General features: G+C 37.9%; 1 protein-coding gene across 3 annotated transcripts in view; it reads left to right on the top strand.

Moving 5' to 3' along the window:
- Positions 1–23732, top strand: part of Atp6v1h (ATPase H+ transporting V1 subunit H) — a 115117-nt gene that overhangs the window by 2608 nt on the left and 88777 nt on the right. For 2 of the 3 annotated variants that reach the window (XM_052715403.1, XM_052715404.1), the window contains exons 3-7: positions 3106–3208; positions 3945–4034; positions 8495–8608; positions 10919–11023; positions 14380–14433. In XM_052715403.1, coding sequence (XP_052571363.1) covers positions 3106–3208; positions 3945–4034; positions 8495–8608; positions 10919–11023; positions 14380–14433 — 466 coding nt within the window. The remainder of the gene's footprint in view (positions 1–3105; positions 3209–3944; positions 4035–8494; positions 8609–10918; positions 11024–14379; positions 14434–23732) is intronic. The other variant, XM_052715405.1, reaches the window with a different exon arrangement.

The following is a 23732-nucleotide window of genomic DNA, read 5'->3' as shown; positions in this document are numbered from 1 at the left end:
TATGTGCAACTCATGAAAGTGATAGTTGAATGTAGATGGCAATTTGTGTTCCAGAATTTCCTTTTTCAAAACAGTCACTATCCTCATGGGGGTACAAGGAACAGAGTTTAACATTTCTTTTCTCTTGGAGCCGGAGGAGCTCAGTTGTAGAGTGCTTGTACAGTGGGTGTGAATGTGGGATACACAGTACCACCAGGAGAACCCCAGTGCCTGTTCTGAAAAGCACTGCTAAGGTTGCTGAGGTTCTTGGCCTGCAATAGATGACCTAGTTCACTGCTTGGTGGGGAAGGGAAGTAGCTTAGACATAGGGAGGAGCGTATATAGAATCTACATAGTGGTAGTGTTAAGGTTGTTGGAGTGGTCAGAACTGGACACATTTGAGAAAGTTAGTGCTCAGTTTAATGTGTATGGGCAAAAGATGTCTAGGATGACTTCTAGATTCCTATTTTGAGGACGTGGGCTATTGTGAGGCCAGTCGCCAGAGGACGGTTGGAGGAAAGACTTAGTGACGTTTCCCACGCTCATCAATGTGAAATTATTTAAATCCTCTGAGCTCCTGACTTCTTTAGTCCAGAAAGTCTTAGATTAGAGGACAAGGAGTTGTGTGGTTGCAGAGCCTGGCTCTGTTTGTAGTGCAAACAGAAGAGTGTTGATCATAAAGCACTGGCAGTGCAGCAGAACTTTCTCTGGCCTGCCTGTGGAGGGCTTTGGGTTACATGGAGATTTTTCAGTTGTGTACTTTTCCAGTCCTGAGCCTTGGTGCCACATACATCTTATTTTCCTTTTTCCTAGTTCTGAACTTCATTTTATTGTCTGTGTTATCGATTCCTTTTATAAGCCCCCTTTGCTTTGCATGTTTATGTGCAAATGTTCACCATATATAACCAAATGTCTGTTTTTGAGCCTTCTGATGTGGGACACTAGTGGGTATAAAGTGTCTTTCCTGAAAGAGCAGTTACAGGCTGAACATGACATACATGATCAGTGGATCTGACCAGTGGATTAGACATCTACAGAGGACATAAAAAAACCTTTGGGAGAGTTACCTGGTACCAAAAGGTCATTCAGTATGCGTTTGCCCTTCAACATGCCATGAAAATACAATATCCAAAAATGTATTTGTGTTTGATTAAGCTTTTACTAAACTAGGCAGTACAAAAACCAAATAAAAACACTGGGAATGGGTTTGGCCTAGTCAGACAGAAATCCAGCAAAAATATGTGTTGAGGATACAAGAATCATAATACTCTAACCTTGTTTTTAAACTCCTAATGCTTAATGAAGAAACAGATCTTTGATGAATTAAATAATAAACTATGTAAGTATTAAATGAAGTCATATGACACATATATGCACACATACATAGATATAAAGCAAATGGAGGTGTATAACTAAGAAGGAAGAAACAGCTGTCTAGGAGCATTGGGGAAGTCTTCACAGAGCACATGAAAAGTCTCACAGTAGTTATCTAAGCAGAAGGAATGGAGACTGCAGTGCAGGGAGCCCTGGTTAGAGAGCTCAGGCTTGAATGTGTGGGTGCATATGGAGGCTTCAAGTAGCTTGTGGTTCAGTTTCTTTTAGGAGATGTATGTGTTCTGAAGTGAGTCATATGGACACTTGAAGGACTGTTCTGCTGTTTGTCTTACCAAGGAGGGTCTGGATTTAGACCTTAGGATTTGAGGGTTTTGGTAGTTACTGTGACATACCTGAGTCCTCGATGAATGGAACAGCTGGAAGGTTAAGCCAGCTTGGAATAGCAGATGACAGGTTCAGTGGTGATGATGTTGAATTTTTTTTCTACTTGGAAATAAGAGATAGCTGGAGATGATTTAGTGGAGAGAGGAAGATTAGAGTCTCTTGACTTGAATCTCTAGAAGAAAGGAGTTGAGGAAGAAAAGCAGAATTTCAAGGATTAATCGTTGGATGCAAACTGAAGAACAAAAAGCCAGTGGTGAAGGACCTCCACTGGGAGGAGAACAGGAAGTGGGATGACTCTGTGAAGGACAGAGGTCAGAGTGGAGAGGTTATTTTTCTTTTTTATCCTCCCCCCCCCCCTTTTTTTTTTTTTTTTTGGTTCTTTTTCAAGACAGGGTCTTACTGTTCAGTTCTGGCTGTCCAGAAACTCATTATATAGACCATACTGCCTCTGCCTCTGCCTCTTCCTCCCAGTGCTGGGATTAAAGGCGTGTGTCACTATGCCTGGCTAGGGAGAGGTTACTTTTCAAAGAGAGGGAGGATAACCATATTCTCGATTGGAAGACAAAATATGTCAGGAAATGACTGTAGAATGTCACTATAAAGTGGTTTTGGGTATAATGAATTTGAATGCCAAGTAAATATGTTGGGCTTGGGGTAGAGAGGAATTAAGGAGACTTTGAATAAAAGCAAGAGGTGACATTTTATTGAGTCCTTACAGTGGGTAAGGTGCTATATTAACTGTGTCTTGGATTATGTAGTTCTGTCCTTTATTATTATACAGTCCTTTGAAAGTCATGTGGTTATTGTTCCTATTTTGCTTAGATAAAATAGTGTTAGAGCTAAACTTTTGAATGATGACAAGACTCTTAGCATTATTATTTATAACTATTAAAAGACAATTTTCAACAAATTAAAAGATGTTACTTAGTTCCCTTTGTGTTTCTACAGTCAGACAATACTATTCCACAAAATGCAGTGTTTTCTGATGGGCCGACCAGAGGAGTTTAATCCTCTGGCAAGAAAAGTAGAAATGATGGTCAGAAAGTTCAGTCCTCATTTTGGGTTACTGTTGTAAGGTGGGGATGGAAAGCCAGAATAGCAGAATTGGTTATGGTTAGGTTAGTCAGGTGTGATTTTTTTTTTTTTTTTGATTAGCATTTAAGCACAGGATGCTCCTTATTATGTTCATTGAAACTACACCGTTGGGGAAATTAGTCTGCTATCTTTTCTGGGTGTGTTAGACTCTTCAGTTAGTTCTTCAAGGTCCATGTGCAGGAACCTAGTACAAAACAATGGCATATAATTTTCTTGAGCTTATGAGGAGAAAGGAAAGTATTAGGAATTTCTGTGTCACTCACAATGGCTACTTGGTACTTACTGAATAGAATAATTGTTCGTGTTTCCTAGGGGGCAGATGATTTCTGCTGAAGATTGTGAATTTATTCAAAGGTATGAAATGAAAAGAAGTTCCGAGGAGAAGCAAGAGATGCTTCAGAGTGAAGGCAGCCAGGTGATCCTTACATTTATTTTATAATAAGCACTTGTTTCCCTGTCATTACAAAGTCTGGAAAGGGCTGAGGTGTAGCTGAAGTGGTAGAGTATGTAGTTAGCATGCACAGGGAAGACCATGGATTCAACCTCCAGCCTCAAACTGCAACATAAAAATTAAAATGCTAGGAAACCTTTAGTATTATACTGTACATATGTTACTCACATTAATATTAGTAATAACAGTACTTTTTCCATGGTAGGGATAAAATCCATGGGTTTTTGGCTTGCTAAGCAAGTGCTCTACCAGTGAGCTATATCCAAGTTAGTCTAAAAAAATGAGTAAATAATATTTAAAAATCATTTTTAGTTTTTAATTGTCTATAAAGTGTTACACTGTCCTGAGTAATCAAGAGTAATAATTGCTAGGTGTGTGTATTCAAAAACAGTAACTATTTTAAAGCTTATCACTAGAAAATAGTCAAAAATCTGATATAAGTCATGGTAAAGTTCTCAGGTCTCATCATAATGATGTTTAATGTTTCCATTAAAATTATTGACAAATGAAAATAATGTGCTGGTGTGGTAGTATATGTCTTTAACTCCAGTACTTGGGAGGCAGAGGCAGGGGAATCTCTTGTGAACTTGTGGCCAGTCTGTCCTACACAGTGAGTACAGGACAGTGAAGGCTACATGCTGAAACCCTATTTCAAAATTTAAAAAGAAGAGAACAATAACATTAATTTTGTGTTTTGCAGTGTGCTAAAACATTTATAAATCTGATGACACACATCTCCAAAGAACAGACAGTGCAGTACATACTAACCATGGTTGATGATATGCTGCAGGTAGGTATATTCCTAATACCTTTGAGGACTTTGCTATTTCATACTTTACAGTAACAGCAGTTTTGGAAGGTTTCACTTAGTGATTCTCTTCTAGAGCATGGCACATTTTCTTACTTTACTAGTAGTGTTAATGGTGGAAGTACTTATACAAAGCTGATTTCCATTTTCACAATACCAAGGAATTACACTTGTATTTTCCTGAAATTAGCTCAAAGTTTTTTTTCTCTTTCTTTTTGGTTGAACTGGGGATTGAACCTAGAGCGTCATGCATGCAAGGCAAGTCCTCCGCTGATCTACATATAACCCAGGCCTACCTCTTGATTGAATACCGACACAATCTACTGAAACCCTGAGGCTCCTTCTCTTTCAGTCACCACCAGCTTTTGATGCTGTTTGTTCTAGGCCAGGAACAGGAAGAGTGCTTCAGTTCGTTTGGGACAGTTTTATGTATAATCTGAAACTTTCAGTTGCATAAAATTCTGATTACTGCTTTAATTGCCTGTGAGTTCAGAAGGGCCTAGTAATAATTTTTAATATTGGCTTAATTTGTAGAGCAGGATTTATGAGATAGGTTCTTCAGCTGTTCAAGCTAGTACCTGTCTGTGTCTCAAGAGATGTGAAGAGGCTTGCAGATTTAGCCCACTTGTAAAGGGCTCTTTGGCCTGTGGAAGGACCTAGGTTCAACTCTTCCCCTCCTAGAACTGGGGGAGGAGAAGAGACACTGGGAGAAAAGTGATAATTTGGGCTCTTAAAGAGTACTCTTGTCAGTTTATAAGAAAAAAATCCTGCATACTCATGGCCTAGTTTCTGACATGTATAGTGGCCATTATTAGGGATATATAAGTTAGGAAGAATGGCTCATTTGCTGGGGGCCACCAGGTTTTTAGGGAGATAATTATTTTATAATAACAATCCTGGGTTGATGCAGTCCTGTCTAATAATGGTCTCATCTCTCTGCACACTTAGTCTTTAAGACAGGAAGGTTAAGGAAGGCAGTGATGTTATGATCTGCCTTGGTTATTGTGTGGTACTGGATGTGGCACAGGAAGCATATGAGTTGGTGTGTATTCTGTACAGTTAGGTACATGTATACATATGAAACACCTATGTCCTTTGTTGTTAGACAAATACCAGTGTGAACTCATAGTTTATCATTTATAGATGCCTCCTTTATTTTCATATCAACACTAGAGTTTTGCTCCTATTTTTAACTTTAGTGAGGCAGCAACATTGTGCTTCTCTTCTCAGTTTATGGATTTACTTGTTATCCCCGTAATACTCAAAGTAATTTTAGAGTTACTGATCCCTGTATACATTGAAGCTCAAGCTTATTACCTAGAGTTCAGTATTTGCAGGTCTTTGTCTTTAACATGAAGTGTGTTGTCAGAGTATTGTGGTCAAGTTTCTTTTAGACTATGTGTATTATTATTTTTCTGAATAGAGTCATTTGATTCTATTTACATCCTACCTCACTTTCCTCTAATTCTTGTGTATTTCATTAATTTTGAGAGTGCGAAACTTAGCATGTTTCCAGAAAGTTAGCTCTATATAGACAGCTTGCACTTAGAATTGTCTGTAACCTCGTTTTATCACCCTTGCCTTCCATTCACACTTATCTCTGCAGCCTTAAGTCTTTTTTTTTTCTTAAACTTGAAGAGTTCATTATAAACCCTTGAAAGGTATACCTGTATATATAGTACAGTTTTTCCCAGTTTGTATTTTAATTTTGTCTATGCTTATGCTATTGTTTTGCATAGTAAAAATTTATTTTGTACTCTAATTTTGTTGTTAATTGTTCGGCTTTTTAAGACAGGATCTCTTTTTGTGTCTCTGGTCTGCGATTCACTGTGTTGCCTTGAATTCATGGCAGTCCTCTGCTCAGCATTCCAAATACTGAGATTATAGGAGTAAGCCAGACATCTCTGGATCTTAGATAGTCTAGTTTGATTACTTTCTTGTTTTGTTTTCTTGAGACAAGATCTTGCTTCCATAACCCAGGATGACTTTAAACTCTAGGCTGTTCTTCCTTAGTCTTCTGAATGCTGGGATTATAACTGTGTGTCTGTCATCTTGGCCATCCTAAAGTCAGTCAGTCTGTCTCTGTCCCTCTTCCTCCCTCCCTATCTCCCTCTTCCTTTCCCTGTCCCCCTCTCTATTCCCCCTCCCTATCTCCCTGTCCCCCTCTCTATTCCCCCTCCCTATTTCCCCTCTTCCTCCCCCTGTCCCCTCTCTATTCCCCCTCCCTATTTCCCCTCTTCCTTTCCCACTCCCCCCCTCCCCCCGTTCTACTTTTCTATCCCCTACTCCCTCTGAACTCCCCTCTCTTTCTTCTTTGCATATTTTTTTTGTGGTACTGAGAATTGAACCTAGGGCTAGGCAAGCAATTTATCATGAGGTGTATTTACACACACGCACACACCCTTTAGATTATACTTTTTGTTTTGAGACAGAATCTTACTAAGTTGCTTAGACTGACCTCGAACTCATTGTATGCTTAGGCAGGCCTTGAACTTGTGACTCTTCAGTCTTAGCCTCATGAATAGTTAGCTAGATTACATGCCTGAGTCACAAGGTTTGACTTCATAGCTTTTCCTACACTTTGCTTCTCACTGCTTCAGGTAAACAATTTTATTTTAGGTTCATCTCTTATGTGCATTATGGACTTGGGTCTTGCTTTTGCAAGTTGAACATGTTTTTCTTTTCCCTTCCTTCTTCAGGTCTCATATATGTTAACTGTTAGAATTCCTAGCCACTCACCCAGCTACATGACCATGCATTCCCTGTCCAGTAGCCAGGCAAGATGCTTTGTCATCCTAGGGTCTTAGGTCCTACGTAATCTGTGCGCTTCGTGATCACGTAATCTGCGAGCAGCGTGGTCACGAAATCTATGCACGTGCGTGGTGTAGCTACATAAACCCATATGCACATGTGCAGGGGGGCGTGTACCTATAAAAGCGGGTTTCACCTATTCCTCCCTGCTGTGGGATGGTCTGTATGGCAAATGTGTTGCTCTGATTGGTTGGTAAATAAAACACTGATAGTCCAGTAGTCAGGCAGGAGGAAGTGTAGGTGGGACAAGGAGGAGAATAAAGCTGGGAAGTGGAAGGCTGAGTCAGAGAGACACTGCCAGCCACCACGATGACAAACAACATATGAAGATGCCGGTAAGCCACGAGCCATGTGGCAAGGTATAGATTAATGGAAATGGATTAATTTAAGCTGTAAGAACAGTTAGCAAGAAGCCTGCCATGGCCATACAGTTTGTAAGCAATATAAGTCTCTGTGTTTACTTGGTCAGGTCTGAGCGGCTGCGGGACTGGCAGGTGAGAGAGATTTGTCCTGACTGTGGGCCAGGCAGGAAAACTCTAGCTACACCTCCCCCTTCGTCTTGCATGGTCATTCCATAGGCCTATGCACAACCCTTCTGTTCCCTTCCCTTAAACTCTTATAGTGGCTTTTCTCACACAGTAAACAGCAATCGCTTACTGAAGAACATTGTGCTGCTTAACAAATAACATTAACTAACTACTCTGTCTGTTTCTTTTAGTAGATGTATTAAGCAGTCTTCATTTATGACTATTACTAATAAGTTTCATCTAGACTCTGATAAGCACCCTACAACTTATTTTTATTTTTTATGTGGCTGGAGACTGAACCCAGGGCTTCATACATGTTAAGCAAGTGTTCTACGATGGATCTATGCTCTCAAGCCTTGTTTTTTTTCTTTTCTTTTCCTTCCCTTTCTCCCTTCTTCCTCTTCTTTGTTTCCTTTATTCCTTCCTCCTCTCCCTTCCTACCTCTTCTTTCTCTCTTTCCCTTCCTCTTTTCCACTGGAGCCTTGCTATGGAGGCCAGGCTGTCCTCAAAGCTTTGTGGCCCAGGTTGGCCTCAAACCTAAGCTCTCGAAGCTTTATCCCCCCCAGGGGATTATTGGTGTGTACCATCAAGTGTGACCTCTTTTTTTAGATTGCATCTTACACTGTTTTGCCCAAACTGGTCTTGAATTTCTGAGTCTGTACTTAACTTTGGGTGTTTATTCTCTTCCCACTTTCTATTTCTTTTGTTTAACAGCCAGATTGTTCATACTTTGATGGAGGTAGAAATGTCAGGACAGTGTTGAGAGCTGAGAAAAAAATATAAATTATAGTCCTTGTGATCCTATTAATCCCATTGAACGAGAGTAAAGAACATTACCCAAACTTTAACCAAATTATGCAAGCTTTATTTTCTGTCAGAGCTATCTCACTAAATTGGGGTTTGAGAAAATATCACGGAACATAGAAGACAGTGGTGTTTATATAGCGCCCCCCAAACTGCAAGACTAGGGGGTTTTCAAGGGTTGGAGGATTTCCAGAGGAATTTTGGGTATGTAGAAATTTGGCTGAACATATATCTTAATGGGATATACAATAAGTGGGTGAGAAGCAGTATACAATTATTATGTTCTTGTTTTTCTTTTAGGAAAATCACCAGCGTGTCAGCATTTTCTTTGACTATGCAAAACGAAGCAAGAGCACTGCCTGGCCATACTTTCTGCCAATGTTGAATCGCCAGGATCCCTTTACTGTTCATATGGTAAATTTGAGTTGATCACATTGCTTTAAGTATATTTTATTCTTTTCTTATTACTATGACAAAAAAAAAAAAAACTGACAAGAAGCAGCATCAGAGAGAAGAGGTTTGTTTCAGTTCAGAGTTCTAAGGAATTGTTACCCATCATGGTGGTCAAGGCAAGTGGCTCTATGGTAGGAAGCAGGGCCATGTTATAAAACTTGAAGCCTACCCTTAGTGACTTCTCTCCCTCCCAGTGAGACATGTAAAGGTTTTAGAACTTCCCCAAATGGTACAGCCAGCTGGGGCCAGGTGCTCAACACATGAGCCTGTGGGAAACATTTCATATTCAAATCACAATACATGTGCACCATATAAGAAGGGAGTTTATTTTTTAAACTGGTGTACAGAAGAAACAAACCCAGGTTGGTTGTGACATGATAAATTGCCTGTTCCCAGAGGAATGGCTGCTTTCCTTAATGGTGCTGAATAAAGAAGGCTGTTGAAGTAAAGGAGCTAGTTAGTGTTGGTCTGATGCAGTTATAAATTTTATTTTATAGATGAATGCATTCATTAGCTTCAGTGTAAATGGTGAGTTTACATGTGCAAACAGCTCAAGATTGCCTACAACAAGAAAATCACGTTTTACTAAGTAGAAATGAAATTTTGTTTTGAAATAACTACTGTTTTATTTTAATTGGTTATTTTTAATATCTTGAAACTCTTGATTTAAGAGCTATTGTTGGAACCCCAACACTGAAGAATCTTTCATAGTGTCAGTGAAAAGATGAGAAAGAGGTTGAGGGAATGGGTCTTTGCACAAGTAAGCCGTCTGTTTCCATTGTAGAGTGGGCTGCCAGAGCCGTAGTAAATGTCTTCCATTTCCATGCAAGTGTATTCTTTCCCTACCCGTTTTTTCCACATGCAACTAGATTTGCATGTTTGTCTACTCATACCTTACATGTTTTAGACATTTGTTTAAAAAAAAGTTCCAAAAAGCAGAGTCACAAGAAAGCTACTTCTAGAAATAATGTTTAAAAAAACCAATTAATTTATTTTCCTCTTTCCAGTTGTAGAGGCTTGTTTCCAGTGCCTCGTTTTCTAGTTTAAATATCCTATGGTGTTATAAGTTGATGTAGGTCTAGTTAGAGTATCATTATTAATAATAAAGACATAGCCAGATCAACTTTTTTGATGTTGTCTTTCTGGGGCCTGGCACATATTTGGCCAGTGCTCTACCGCTGAGCTATGTTCCCAGACCCCAGATAATTTTTTTTTTCTGTTTTGTTTTGTTTAATTTTAAAGACTTGAGTCTCATGGAGCCCAGGCTGGCCTCCAGCTATCTAAATAGCTGCAAATTATCTTGAACAACTAATCCTCCTGCTCCCATCTCCCCAGACCAGGGGTCTACTCCCACACCCATTTTATGATACGAGATGTAGCGCTTCCTGAATGCTAGGCAAGTACTCTACCAACTGAACTATATTTCTGGAGCCCCTAAATTATCTTCTTAACTTAAATTGCTTTTAGTTAAGTTTTCAAATGGAGGGTCAAGCTGTTGTTGAATTATTCACTGTTGAGGTTACGCCCAACTTGTGCTGGGGTATAAATGTCAGGTGGCATTCCTGGTCATTTTCTATTTGCTTGCACATGTGCTGCTAATGTATTTTCAGCCCCTGGGTTCCAAATAGAAATCCTTTTAAGTCAGTTGACTTTATTTATTGTATGGCTCATGTGCCACAGTGCAAATGAAGGTCAGAGGAGAACTTCTGACAGTTGGTTCTCTCTTGCCACATGAGTTGTGAGGATTGGATTCAATTGTAAGGATTGTTAGTAAGCACCATTACCTTCTAAGATATCTTACCAGCCTTCCACTGTGTTTTAGGAAAGCTGTGCTAGAATTGAAATGAATCCCCAATCTTATTATTATTTTTTTTCTTTTAAATGACAAGTTCTTAACTATGTAGCCCATGCTGGTCTCAAATGTTTGATTCTCCTGTCAGACTCTCCAGTACTGAAGTGCTGGGATTATAGAGGCATGTCACCTCCTTGGCTCCAAATCTTATTTTGAAATGCAAAATAATCTAAGGAATGCTATGTAGTTTCTTAAAGCATAGAAGCAAAGTTTTGTTCATTTTAAAGGAAATATTTTAAAGTAGAGTGTGAATGTTTTTGTTTTAAAATAAATTTTAAGAAATGAATCTACCCCACTGTCGCTCCCCCCCCCCCCCCTGAATTGAGTGTTAGGAAAACCAACTCAGCAAAGTGATGGGGGGTTGCTCTTAAGGTATAGGATGAGATTAGTATTCAGATGTATTTCTTATTCACTTTCAGGCAGCAAGAATTATTGCCAAGTTAGCAGCTTGGGGAAAAGAATTGATGGAAGGCAGTGACTTAAATTACTATTTCAATTGGATAAAAACTCAGCTGAGTTCACAGGTAACAGAAATTTCTTTTAGTATCCAAAAGAAATGTAATATTAGTATCCATGTTCTCCTATGTTATTTATGGTAAATATGTTAAATTACAAAAGGTGTTTTATTAAAGTAACTCCACTTTGTACTGGCTAAGTAAGCCTAGCTACTGCTGATGTGATGGCGTGCTTCACTGTTCTTTAACTGGCTACAACTCAAACCTTCTGTCTTCTCTGCCACTTGTGGTTTTCTGCGCTTGTTTTTGAGCAGTCAGGGACTTACCTTCCTTCTAGGCAGCTACAGGATCACACAATCGGAGAACTGAAGGCACCTGCAGGAGGCAGCTCAGTGAGTGCTCTCTGAAAATTTCTGTATAGGAAACAAATGGTACACTGGGAGACACATGTGAACAGGCTCTGGGGTCAGAGACTTCCAGGTGTGGCTTCTGCCTTTCCCTGTGTATTTGAATCATCAACATTTGTATGAGAAATGTTGGTTTTGGGGAGAGATCTCTGGAGGTTTTCTAGTGAGGTCTCTTATGCCCTTTTGATCGCCTAATTAGGCTACCTTGTTTAACTGGTTATACAATAAACAAACTGGTTTTGCATGCTGCCCGGAAAGTTTCAAACTGTAAGCAATGCATTATAGACCATTAGTCAATCTGCTTGTCCTTGTCTTGGCCAAGAGTTTGGACCAGGCTTCCAGTTGTCCTTGGGCAAATCTGGGATTGCCCAATCCAACTGTTGTACAGTCCTGTCTTACGAAGTGGCTCATTCCCACAGCATCATACAAAACCGTGGGATTAAGCATTTGGGTACAAATTGAGACTGGTCATCTGGGTTGCTTTCAGGTTTCTCTAGCTCTGTGTCTCCATGGAGAAAAGAGCTTGCTGATGTAATATCTGGGAAAATTACAGTTATCTTTGTGCCTCTTTAGAAGGGAGCAAAAATAGGACATTTAAGATGAAATGTTTCTTTCAGGCTTTCAGTGATTGTTAGATGGTCAGTTGGAAGTTTGGTGGGACTAATGCTCATAAAAGGAAGGAAATAGAGGTTGGCTGGGGAAGAGTATTCTGAAGAAGAAAAGGCAGAACAGAGTGTGGGTGACATGGAGGAACTAAACCAGCCAAAGTAACATTGACAGTTACTGTATTGTCAACTTTAGGTTACAAATAAATATTAATTTAATAGATTTTAACTTAAGGTGTGAGAGACACCTGAAATTTTGCTTAGATTTACTTTTTTGTCTTACTGCCTGCCTTTTGGGGGCTAATTGCCCTTTGTAGTTCTATAGAGAATGTTTTGTTTGAAATTATTCTTTACGTCAGCATCAGCTGTAGGTTTTACTGAGTTTGTAAGATACTTAAAAAGTATTTCAAACATGAAAATGGGTGTATGGAGATGAAATTTTAGGTTTCTAAATGTAGATCATTTGGAATCAGAATACTTCATTTTGTAGATAGGAAACATTTCCTCTCCCTTTTTTTTTTTTTTTTTTTTTTACATTTTAAATCAAGTATCCTTTTAAATGAATGTATTCTGCTTTAATGCTAGTTTTTTTTCTTTTTCTATTTATTCTTCTCTCATATATTATTACATCCTGACTGTAGTTTTCCCCTTCCTCCACTCCTCCCAGTCCCTACCCCCTACCTCCTTATCCCTCCCCCTTCTCCCCCAGATCCACTCCTCCTCTATTTCCTTTCAGAAGAGAGCAGGCCTCTCAGGAATATCATCAAACATGGCATAACAAGTTACAATAAGACTAGGCACATCCCATCATATCAAGGCTGGACGAGGCAGCCCAGTAGGAAGAAAAGGGCTCCAAAAGCAGGCAAGAGTTGAGAGACAGCCCCTGCTCCCATGGTTAGGAGTCCCATAAGAATACCAAGCTACACAACCATAATGTATATGTGGAGGACCTAGGTCAGACCCATACAGGCTCCCTGGTTGTTGGTTCAGTCTCTCTGAGCCCCTATGAACCCTGGTTAGTTGCTTCTGTGGGGCTGTGTTCTTGTAGTGTCCTTGACCCCTCTGGCTCCTACAGTCATTCCTTCTCCTCTTCCACAGGATTCCCAAGCTCCATCTGATGTTTGGCTGTAGATCTCTTTCTTGTAATGCTAGCTTTCTTGTAAGGTAGCTGAATTCAAAAAGTGGAACCTGATGTGGAAGAGTCGCATACCACTGCAGTTTCTTAACTCCTTGGGCAATTTACCATTGACATTTGGTCACAGCAGTACCATTTATAGTGCGCCTCAGAGATGAATTGCCACTCCTGAAATGATTAACATCCATTTAATGTTTACAAACTTGTAACTGTGTCCTGCAGCTGGGGGAAGATAGTCTGTCATCACTAGTAGGTGAAGTATTTCAGAGACTAGAACAGTTTTCATTGGAGTTGTACTTCTTAGTATTGAGTGGATGTTCTTCAAGACCTTTCTGCTTCTTTCCAGTGTGCTGTCTCTGCCATCATCTTTGGCTTTCTGATGTGGCTTGATACCTATCCTCTGCTAGTCCTTCTGCTATAGGGCACCTATTGAAGGTCCCAAGCACAGCCTGGCTTTGCTTCTCAGAATCTGGGCATTGCCTCTGCTTGGTTCTGATCACTCTTGGCTTTCTTGCTACAGGCAGAAAATTCTTCTATAGCCTTTTATCAGGATTAAATTGTAAATTTCTTGTTTAAAGAAAGGTAGGATTATTTGAAATTTTATTTGCTATCTTAGATTGCTCAAATGTCTTTTTTAATAGTACCAATATATAAAAAGCATTTTCCCCACCCAAAGTATTTTCTCCTTCACAAAAGGTTCATAATTTCATGCTTCTAGTGAAAATAAACTTTCAAATGCCCAAGTCAGTTACTAGTTTGCAAATTTTTTTTTGACTTTACAGTGGCAATTTTTGCCTCATACTTAATACATATAGATTAAAAAAAATAGCACCTCCATATTTGTTACCAGTTTTCTCTTGAATTTTGTTTGATAATTTTTATGTAATATTTGTGATGTTGAATATTGAGATCACTTGATGGCGTTGCTATCTTCCTATTTATTAGACACCCATTTTAAAAAGCTGTGCCAAAAATATTGGGAGTGGTAGTGCAGACTGTCATCTGATTGAAAATACCATTCTGTTAGTAAATAACTGAAGCAGAAATTTTTGCTAGCTTCACATATGAAACTTACCTTGTCCTATAGGATTACTGTTCAGCTCTTAGTAGTCTGTCGATTATCTGGAGGAGAATAATAACTTCTATATCATCTTCATGTTCTTTATAAAGTAGGATTAGGGAAAATGATGATAAAATTCATCCAATTCCTTTTGTAAGCTGATAAGTTAGGATAAAATAAAAAACAAAACTAAGTAATAAGTATTTATTTTGTAATAGAAACTTCGTGGTAGCGGTGTTGCTGTTGAAACAGGAACAATCTCTTCAAGTGATGTAAGTATGTTCCTTCTTAATTGGCTTCTTAACACTCTGAAAATAAATTGTTTTGACTCTCAGGCATTTAAAAATGTGAAGGTGTTTGCTAGTTCCCCAAATGTAAATCCTTGGATCTGATGTGTCACCTACCCACAGTGAGGCTAATGCTATTGCCCTTTTTATGGGAGACACAAATCCTGCGCTTCTTTGTTGCTGTCTTGCAGGACATCCTACTTGAGATCTCCAAATCAATGCAAGAGTTGGAATTTCAGTACCCAGCACAAGAGACTAATCATGTCTTTGTGTCACAATTCATTAGTTTGTAAACTGTCTGATATCTGTCTAACCTAGGTGTAAACAATACATCAATTGACAGATGGCGCAAAAACACTGTTGTGCTGTGCTGCTCAAGCCTTTGTGGACTGTGTAGTGGCCCAACATGGACCTCTTTACTCCTTCTTCAACCAGTCTCTTCCCACTTTTTAGTGGTTAAAAGTCAATATTAACTATGGGCCTTAGGTTCTTAGCTAACATCGTTTTTCCTTTTTGGGAATGGTTTAACTTTGCTGTATTTGAGTAGCGCAGGGACTGGCCATACATTTGGACAAATAAGGATGGGTATGGTTGGTGCCATGGGACAGAAACATCAAGACAAAGGAGAGAAGCTGGAGGTGTTTGCAGCTTCATGTGATGGAAATATGTATGGGATACTAGAAGGCTGACAAAGGTAGATGCAAATGAAGCTTCATCTAAACCATATAGTAGTTGTACTGATCATTGTAACTTCCACAGTCTGAATGGAATATACCCATATGCTTGTCTAAGAATGAAAGTAGACAGCTAGGCAGTAGTGGCTCATGCCTTTAATCCCAGCACTTGGGAGGCAGAGGCAGGTGGATCTTTGTGAGTTTGAGGCCAGCTTGGTCTACAGAGTGAGATCCAAGTCAACCAGGGCTACACAAAGAAACCCTGTCTCCACAAAGCAAAAAAAAAAAAAAAAGCTTCAGAGTCTATTAGATAAGCTTCCCTTTGGGGCATGGATTGAAAAATGTGATGGATATTGTGTGAAGCCAGAAAAGGGAGTCCAAAGTATAATCAGAACAAGGTATAGAGTTAGATGAGTACTCTTGGGGCCAGAGTGAGGAGAGAAAGCAGTGGACAGGTGGATTTAGTTGTTAAGTTAAACAAATATATAAATTGCCATCTTTATTTCTTCTTAAAAATTTTATTTTAGCCGGGCGGTGGTGGCGCACGCCTTTAATCCCAGCACTCGGGAGGCAGAGCCAGGCGGATCTCTGTGAGTTCGAGGCCAGCCTGGTCTCCAAAGCGAGTTCCAGGAAAGGCGCAAAGCTACACAGAGAAACCCTGTCTCGAAAAAAACCAAAAAAAAAAAAAAAAAAAAAAAAAAAAAAAAAAAAAAAAAATTTATTTTATTTTATTATGTGTATGGCAGTTTTGCCTGCATATGTGGCTTTATACCCTGTCTATGCCGGGGAGGGTAGAGAGGGCATCAGATCCTCTGGGATTGGAGTTACAGACCCGTAGCCATCATGTGGGTCCTGGGAATTGAACCCCAGTATTCTTAGCTACTGGGTCATTTAACAATACCACCCCTGGCATCTTTCTTTCTTTCTTTTTTCTTTCTTTTCTTCCCCGGTTAAGCAATGAGATGACGTTATTATGCATGTTTGGAACAACATGATAGTTTCTTTATAGTAACTACAACAACAATGATGATGATGACGATGACAATGTATTGCAACCATTTGTTTAGTGTTCCATGACACTCAACACACTGTGTGAGTAGCTTAAGTCCACTAATGTTTTAATTCTTTTTGTCATCCCCACAATAAAATATTATTATCCACCATTTCACAAGTGAGAGAAAGATTAAAAGACTTCATACAGAATCACATCTTGTAGCTTGTTCTGACTTTTATACCTGGCTGCTAATCACTATGAAAAGAAGAAAGTATCTGTTGTCAAAAGTGGTTTCTAGAATGAAAGAGTTGGCAAGTACCTTTGATATGGCATCTTTATTTCTTGTGGAGTTTCTACTAGTACGACGTTTGGAAAAGTTCACTGTGTTGTATTTTAGGTATTTTTAGAATAACTTATTTTATAAACTTACTTTAGTGTTTGTAATTCTTTAAAACATATACATAAGGAGAGGTAAGCTGAGCTTTGTGAGATTCCAGTTTGCTCTTTTTCTGTCCATTGTATTAGAAAGGCAGAATTGGTTGAGCTGGTATTTGATTAGTATAAATGGTTTATCTGGTAGATTCATACACTCATACTCTACATAGTAATTGTAAGATTTCACACCTTGTTTTTAGTGCCCCTCAGCGCTGGGCATACTTTCATGACTTTTCCTGAGGACTTTTCTTTTTCAGGTAGATACTGACTTTTTTTTTTTTTTTTTTTTTTTTTTTTTTTTTTTTTTGGTTTTTCGAGACAGGGTTTCTCTGTGCAGCTTTGCGCCTTTCCTGGGACTCACTTGATACTGACTTTAAAAGCAGACCTCACCTCAGGTTGAGAATATTGCCATCCTTTTCTTCAATCCTATTTTAATGGGCAAATCTTAGCTAGTATTTATTGAGCACTTACTGTGTAACTGCCACTGTTACTAGTTTTACATTTACTTTGCCGTGTGTGTGTGTGTGTGTGTGTGTGTGTGTGTGTGTGTGTGTGTGTGTGTGTATTTGGTGTAGGTTATAGTGTTAGTCACATCTTATGCAAAAGTAATGAGGCTGAACAAGAAAGTATACTATCTTGCTGAAGGTCATATTGCTGATGATGTCAGAAACACTAATGTAATAAGTTGTTGTTTATTGAGGGAATTTTTCTAGAGGCACCTGAACTGGAATTGAATATTTAGGCTTTCCTCCAGCCCATTCCATACAATTACTTTTGTTATATCTGTATTATGCCTTTGAATAGCTTTTAAATTATCAGTGGAAAAAGCAGTTTGGTAAGCTGCAGTATCTAATGTTGCCACTTGAGGGCAGTATAAAGCAGCAGTTGACACTGTAAAATGCGATCCGTGATTCAAGTCTTTGAGAGGCTTCACAGAACCATCATCTTCAATAAGGGAGGGGTTGATTGTTACATTTTCACTTAGCAATGCGTAAATGAAGTTCACTTAAAATTTGTTATATTGTTTTCACACAGTTATGAAAATAACCAGAAGCATCTGTTTATATTTCTTTTATATATATATAAAAATATGTATATATTAATATATACATATTTATATATTCATCTGTGTATATTTTTTATACCTTGTCTGTTAAGTTCTTTGCTGGTTTTAATGCAAACAGTAGATCATCTTTTCTGAGGAGCAGCATTGCCTTGGAAATGGACTTCTGGGCTGAAGCCCTGACCAATGAGTTGTAGATGTATCCAACCTTCTTATTAAATAAGAAACACAGAACCAATGCAAAGAAGAAAGCCAAGAGGTCAGAGCTAAGAGCTAAAACCTTACCCTTCCTCCTGCGGTGGTCCTACCTCTCCGAACCAGAGCTACCCCTGTGTTAAAGTCTTTATATAGAGTTCCTGTCCTGCCTTCTCATTGGTTGTAAACCCAACCACATGACCACCTCCTCACAGCCTGTCTGTATAGGCCTCCAGGTTTTCCATGATTGGTATTAAGATTAAAGGCATGTGTATCCAATAATGGCTGTATCCCTGAACACACAGAGACTTACCCAGCTCTGCCTACCAAGTGCTGGAATTACAAGCGTACGCTACCACTGCCCTGCTTTCCTATGGCTTGCTAATAGCTCTGACCCCCGGGCAACTTTATTTATTAACATACAAATAACATTTTAATACAAATAAAATATCACCATATTTCCCCTTTTCTATTTTAATAAAAAGGAAAAAAAAAGAAAAAGCTTATAACTAATATAAGAAAAACTATATACAAAAGGACAATAACTATATACAATATATACAAGTAATAAATACCTAAACAATGTCTAGTCCATTTGTATTTGACAAATTCAGAGAAAATAATTTCATTATCTATCCTATTTTGGTAAGTCCAAAATGTATCCTAATTAATCTTCAACTATAACTAACTAACCTTCAACTATAACTAACTAATCTTCAACTCCCTCAGAGACCCAAGAAGGAAATAATATTAGCTAACAAAAATAAAAACAGGAAGTGCACATAAGCAACTTCCAAAAAATTTGTGAGTTGACAGAAACAGACAGCTGTCTGGACAGTCACCTGAGGTTTCTCCGAAGTGCTGGGGCATCATCTTCAGCCTATAGGCTTAGCATATCTGACAGACTCATTTGTGAAGTAGGATGTACACAAGGTCAACAGTTCAACCTCACATTGAGTGAGAGTAGTCCATGTACCAGAAACACCTGAATTCCACTAGTGTCATGTCATGATTCAGGATTTTAAATTCTGGAAATTGTTGATGGTTTTTTAATTCAATTGTCCATTCTTCTTGGCTGTGTATATATGGCTTCATCTCAGCATCCCATTCTTCTCCATATCCCTCTATCAAATGCCAGTCTACTATTGAGAGGCGTGAGCTTAGTTACTCTTCACGAATAACTGTTTCAGCTGCTGTTCCATTGCACATCAGAGGCCATCGGCCCACTGCCTGTTCAGCTGCCTTCGAAGAAAAGGGCACTGTACCTTTTTCGAATTGCGAAGGCCACTTCAGGGATGGTGCCATATTGTCCTGGCCTCTGAAGATGCCTTTTGATAAAGCCATAACCACACTTGTTTTGGCAAGAATCAGTAATCCTTTGTTTTATGTCCTGTCTGTCCATTTTGTCCTGTTGATTCGAGGATACTTTGTTGTCCAATGGCTAACTTTTGCCACAATGAAAGTTAACTCCATATGCAGTTTCTTCAATGCCCATATTTTCTCTGAAGTAGATTGGTACTGCCAGGAGCCGACATGTCTCATAGTCATAACAAAAAAGAAAAATTTTCTAAGTTATTAAAACATTTTAAATGCCATATTCTGTAGATCTCTGAAGGGTTTGAAGATAACCTGTCTATCTAAAATATATCTACTCAATCTTGAAAACATACCTAATATAACTACAAGTTCTATTATAATATCTAACTACTAACTTTCATTTCTTTATATCCTAATAGTTGGTAATAACATTCAAGGATCAGAAAATTGCATTACATTGTTAGATGAACGGTACAATTAGAAAAATATATATAACATTTTCTAACAATATCAATTTCAATATATATAATTTGTATACAATATAAAACAATCCAATGTAAAGTATTTACATTTTTCCTTTCTTTCTTTTTTTTTTTAATAAGAACCTTTAATCTCCTTTGCTTAGCCTTTTTCCTAACCCTTGACAACAACTTGTAACCAACCCCCCTAATCAATGAAAATTATCCCAGACCCAAAACCCATTAAAAGACCAAAAAAACCAACCGCCCCACACCACCTCTTTGGGAATGTGGGCGTTGTATTCTTGAAATTGCTTCCTGCTGGGTATGGGCGAAGGTATCTTTATCCTGAAAGAAAAATTTTAGGTTAATTGTCAAATTCTAGGAAAGGTAAATATATCCTTCGTTATCCAGTCTGTGTATAATGCCAAAATTCAGGGTTTATCTCAAATCCTTATTCAAGTAGTCTTTGAGACTGGATCATCTCAGCTAGCTCTTCTCAAAATTGCTCTGAGCACTTTGTAGTTCAAAGCTGATCTGTAGATGATGTTTGTCAGCTTAGTGATGTTATTATTGTCCACGTGGAATTGTTGTTGTGGGGCCCCATCTTCTTCCTGGAGACTTCAGTTGATGTTAGGCCTAACCGTGATTTCCTGCAAAAAACTGATAAGAGACTCGAACACAAAGACTATATATGTGACTTTTTAGAATTAGTTAGTACTCTATATGACCATTTATATCTTAACAAAGTTTAAAATGTATATATATCTATATATATTGATCTTGTAAATTTTGATATAAAATTCATACTTTAAGAAAAGTTTAAAGAATCAGAATAGAATCAAAGAGTTGAGATTCGTAATAGAATAGTCCCTTAATTAATTTGGCTTTTCTCCTGTCCCATAGCAGAAGATGGCTCTTTTCTTCTGGCATGATACAGGGAGTTTGCATTTTCCTTTTAACAACATGCTTGAGTTTAAAGAAGGAGAGAGCCATTCTCCAACTCCAAAGTCAGCTTTAAATTTTAATTGAACTGGGACTATTAGAAGTTAAATAGTGTTAAATCTTTAAAGAAAAGCAGAAACAAACATGTAGGAAGACATAAAATTTTTTAGATAACATACCCATACGCCATTTCACTCTGTTTCTTAGGATAGATGATTTGTTCCTTTTCTTCAGTTGTCTCATTTGTCCAGTGTTCTTCAAATTCCTTAACCTTCATTCTCCTAAAAGACAAAAACAAAAACCTTTCCCCAAGGTTTTTTGGGGATGTTCCTTTTTGACAAGTTATCTGATTAAATGAAAAGGCATGTGTTACTGGTATAAGTTAGTTTAAATTGGATGTTTACGATAGTTGATGAACTATCACCTCCTCTAATTAAGAGGTCTCTCTTGTTCAAATCGAACCTTTATCAATTTTGATGGTACCCACAGCTTATCTTCTCCTGTAGAAATAAAAGCAAAACCTCGTCCCCAATGTAACACATACCCTGGTTTCCATTCTGAGGTCAGCACATCCTTAAAGTATATAGGTTGATTTAATTCTGTAGTTTTTTCTATTATCCAATGTCTCTCTGCAGCTGTTGTTCCTTTCTCATTGGCATTGAGAAAATTCAAAGTTAATAGAGCATTATGTAGTCTATTTCTGGGGGTTTTTGTTACTCCTTTTTGTTTATTTAGCATATCCTTTAGAGTTCTGTTTGATCTTTCTATAACTGCTTGACCTGTAGGATTATGTGGTATACCTGTAACATGGTTTATATTATAATAAGCAAAAAACTGTTTCATTTTAACAGAGACATATGATGGAGCATTATCAGTTTTGATTTGTGCAGGTATACCCATAATGGCCATAACTTCTAGCAAATGAGTGATTACAGAATCAGCTTTTTCAGAACTCAAAGCAGTTGCCCATTGAAATCCTGAATAAGTATCGATAGTGTGGTGTACATATTTCAGTTTTCCAAATTCTGCAAAGTGAAACACGTCCATCTGCCAGATTTCATTCCTCTGAGTACCCTTTGGGTTACATCCTGCTGGTAATGGTGTTTGATTGTAGAAGGAACAAGTAGGACATTTCTTTACTATTTCTTTGGCTTGTTGCCAGGTTATGGAAAAATCCTTTTTTAAACCTTTACTATTTACATGATGTTTTTTATGAAATTCTGAGGCCTCCAGCACATTTCCTATCAATAATTTATCAATCTCATCATTGCCTTGTGCTAGAGGGCTTGGCAGACCAGTATGGGATCGGATGTGAGTTATATATAAAGGATGACTCCTTTTTCTGATTGTATCTTGTAATTGAATAAATAATGAAGTTAATTCTGAAGCATCGTGGATAAATTCTGCAGTCTCAATATGTAATACTACTCTTTCAGCATACTGAGAGTCAGTTATTATATTGAGAGGTTCTGAAAAATCCATTAATACCAACAGAATAGCTTACAATTCTGATTTTTGAACTGAATTATAAGGACTTTGAACCACTTTACTTAAATTTTCTGATTGGTAACTTGCCTTTCCTTGTTTGTTGGCATCTGTATAAAATGTACGAACTCCAGATACGGGTTTTTTCCTCAAAATTCAAGGCAAGATCCAATCAGCTCTCTTTATAAGATCAATTCTATTGCTTTTGGGATATTTGCTGTTAATTTCTCCCAAAAAATTACTACAAGCTTTTTGCCAAGCTTCATTTTCTATCCATAATTTTTCAATGTCCTCCTTAGTTAAAGGTACAACAATTTCTGCTGGGTCTATTCCTGCTAATTGACAAAGTCTCAATTTTCCTTTCCAAATCAAGTCAGAGATTTTTTCCACATAAGTTTTTAATTTTTTATTTGGTTTATTTGGTAAAAATATCCATTCCAATATAATATCTTCCCTTTGCATTAATATTTCTGTTGGGGAATGCCTAGAAGGTAAAATAACCAAAATGCAATCCAGCTTTGGATCAATATGATCTACGTGCCCTTCATGTAATTTCTTTTCTACCAAGGCCAATTCTTTCTCAGCTTCAGGTGATAATTCTCTTGGACTATTTAAGTCCTTATCACCTTCTAAGGTTTTAAACAAATTATTCAGTTCATCATTTTTTACCCCAACAATAGTTCTTAGATGAGAAATGTCTCCAAATATTCTTTGAAAGTCATTAAGAGTCTGTAGTCGATCTCTCCTAATTTGCACTTTTTGAGGTCTAATTTTTTGAAGTTCTATTTTATATCCTAAATAATTAATAGAATCTCCTCTTTGTACCTTTTCTAAAGCAATTTGTAATCCCCAGCAAGGCAAAATTTTCTTTACTTTTTCAAACATTCTTTCTAAAGTATCTGCATTTGAGTCAGCTAATAAAATGTCATCCATATAATGATAAATTATAGATTTAGGCAATTTTTTACGTACCACTTCTAATGGCTGTTTTACAAAATATTGGCACAAAGTTGGGCTATTCAACATTCCCTGTGGGAGAACCCTCCATTGAAATCTTTTAACCGGTTGAGAATTATTATAAGTAGGCACTGTGAAAGCAAATCTTTCTCTGTCTTTTTCTTGTAAGGGTATTGAAAAGAAACAGCCTTTTAAATCAATAACTATGAGAGGCCAGCCTTTTGGTAACAGAATAGGTAAAGGAATTCCAGATTGTAAAGAGCCCATTGGCTGAATTATTTTGTTAATTGCTCTAAGGTCTGTTACCATTCTCCATTTACCAGATTTTTTTTTTTATAACAAATACAGGAGAATTCCAAGGGCTGGTTGATTCTTCAATATGATGAGCATTTAACTGTTCTTCCACCAGCTCTTGTAAAGCCTGGAGTTTCTCTGTTGTTAAAGGCCATTGCTGAACCCATACAGGCTTGTCTGTTGACCATTTTAAAGGTAGAGCTGTTAATGTTTTTGGAAGATTATCAGTTGTTGTGCCCTGTTCTTGTATGACATGGATGGCTGGTGAGCACTCATTAGAATAATATCTTTTAATATTTCTCTCAGAAACATGTACTAATTTATGATTTGTTTCTGAGATTGGAGGGATATTAATCTGAGTATTCCATTGTTGTAACAAGTGTCGACCCCACAGGTTCATAGCTATGTTAGCCATATATGGTTTTAATTTTCCTTTCTGTCCTTCTGGACCTATACATTCAAGCCAT

This window comes from Peromyscus californicus, unplaced genomic scaffold, assembly GCF_007827085.1.
Source record: "Peromyscus californicus insignis strain IS unplaced genomic scaffold, ASM782708v3 Scaffold_5__1_contigs__length_169319896, whole genome shotgun sequence".
Classification (NCBI taxonomy): domain Eukaryota; kingdom Metazoa; phylum Chordata; class Mammalia; order Rodentia; family Cricetidae; genus Peromyscus; species Peromyscus californicus.
Note: the sequence above shows the minus strand (reverse complement) of the source record. Positions and strands in the feature narration are given on the sequence as shown.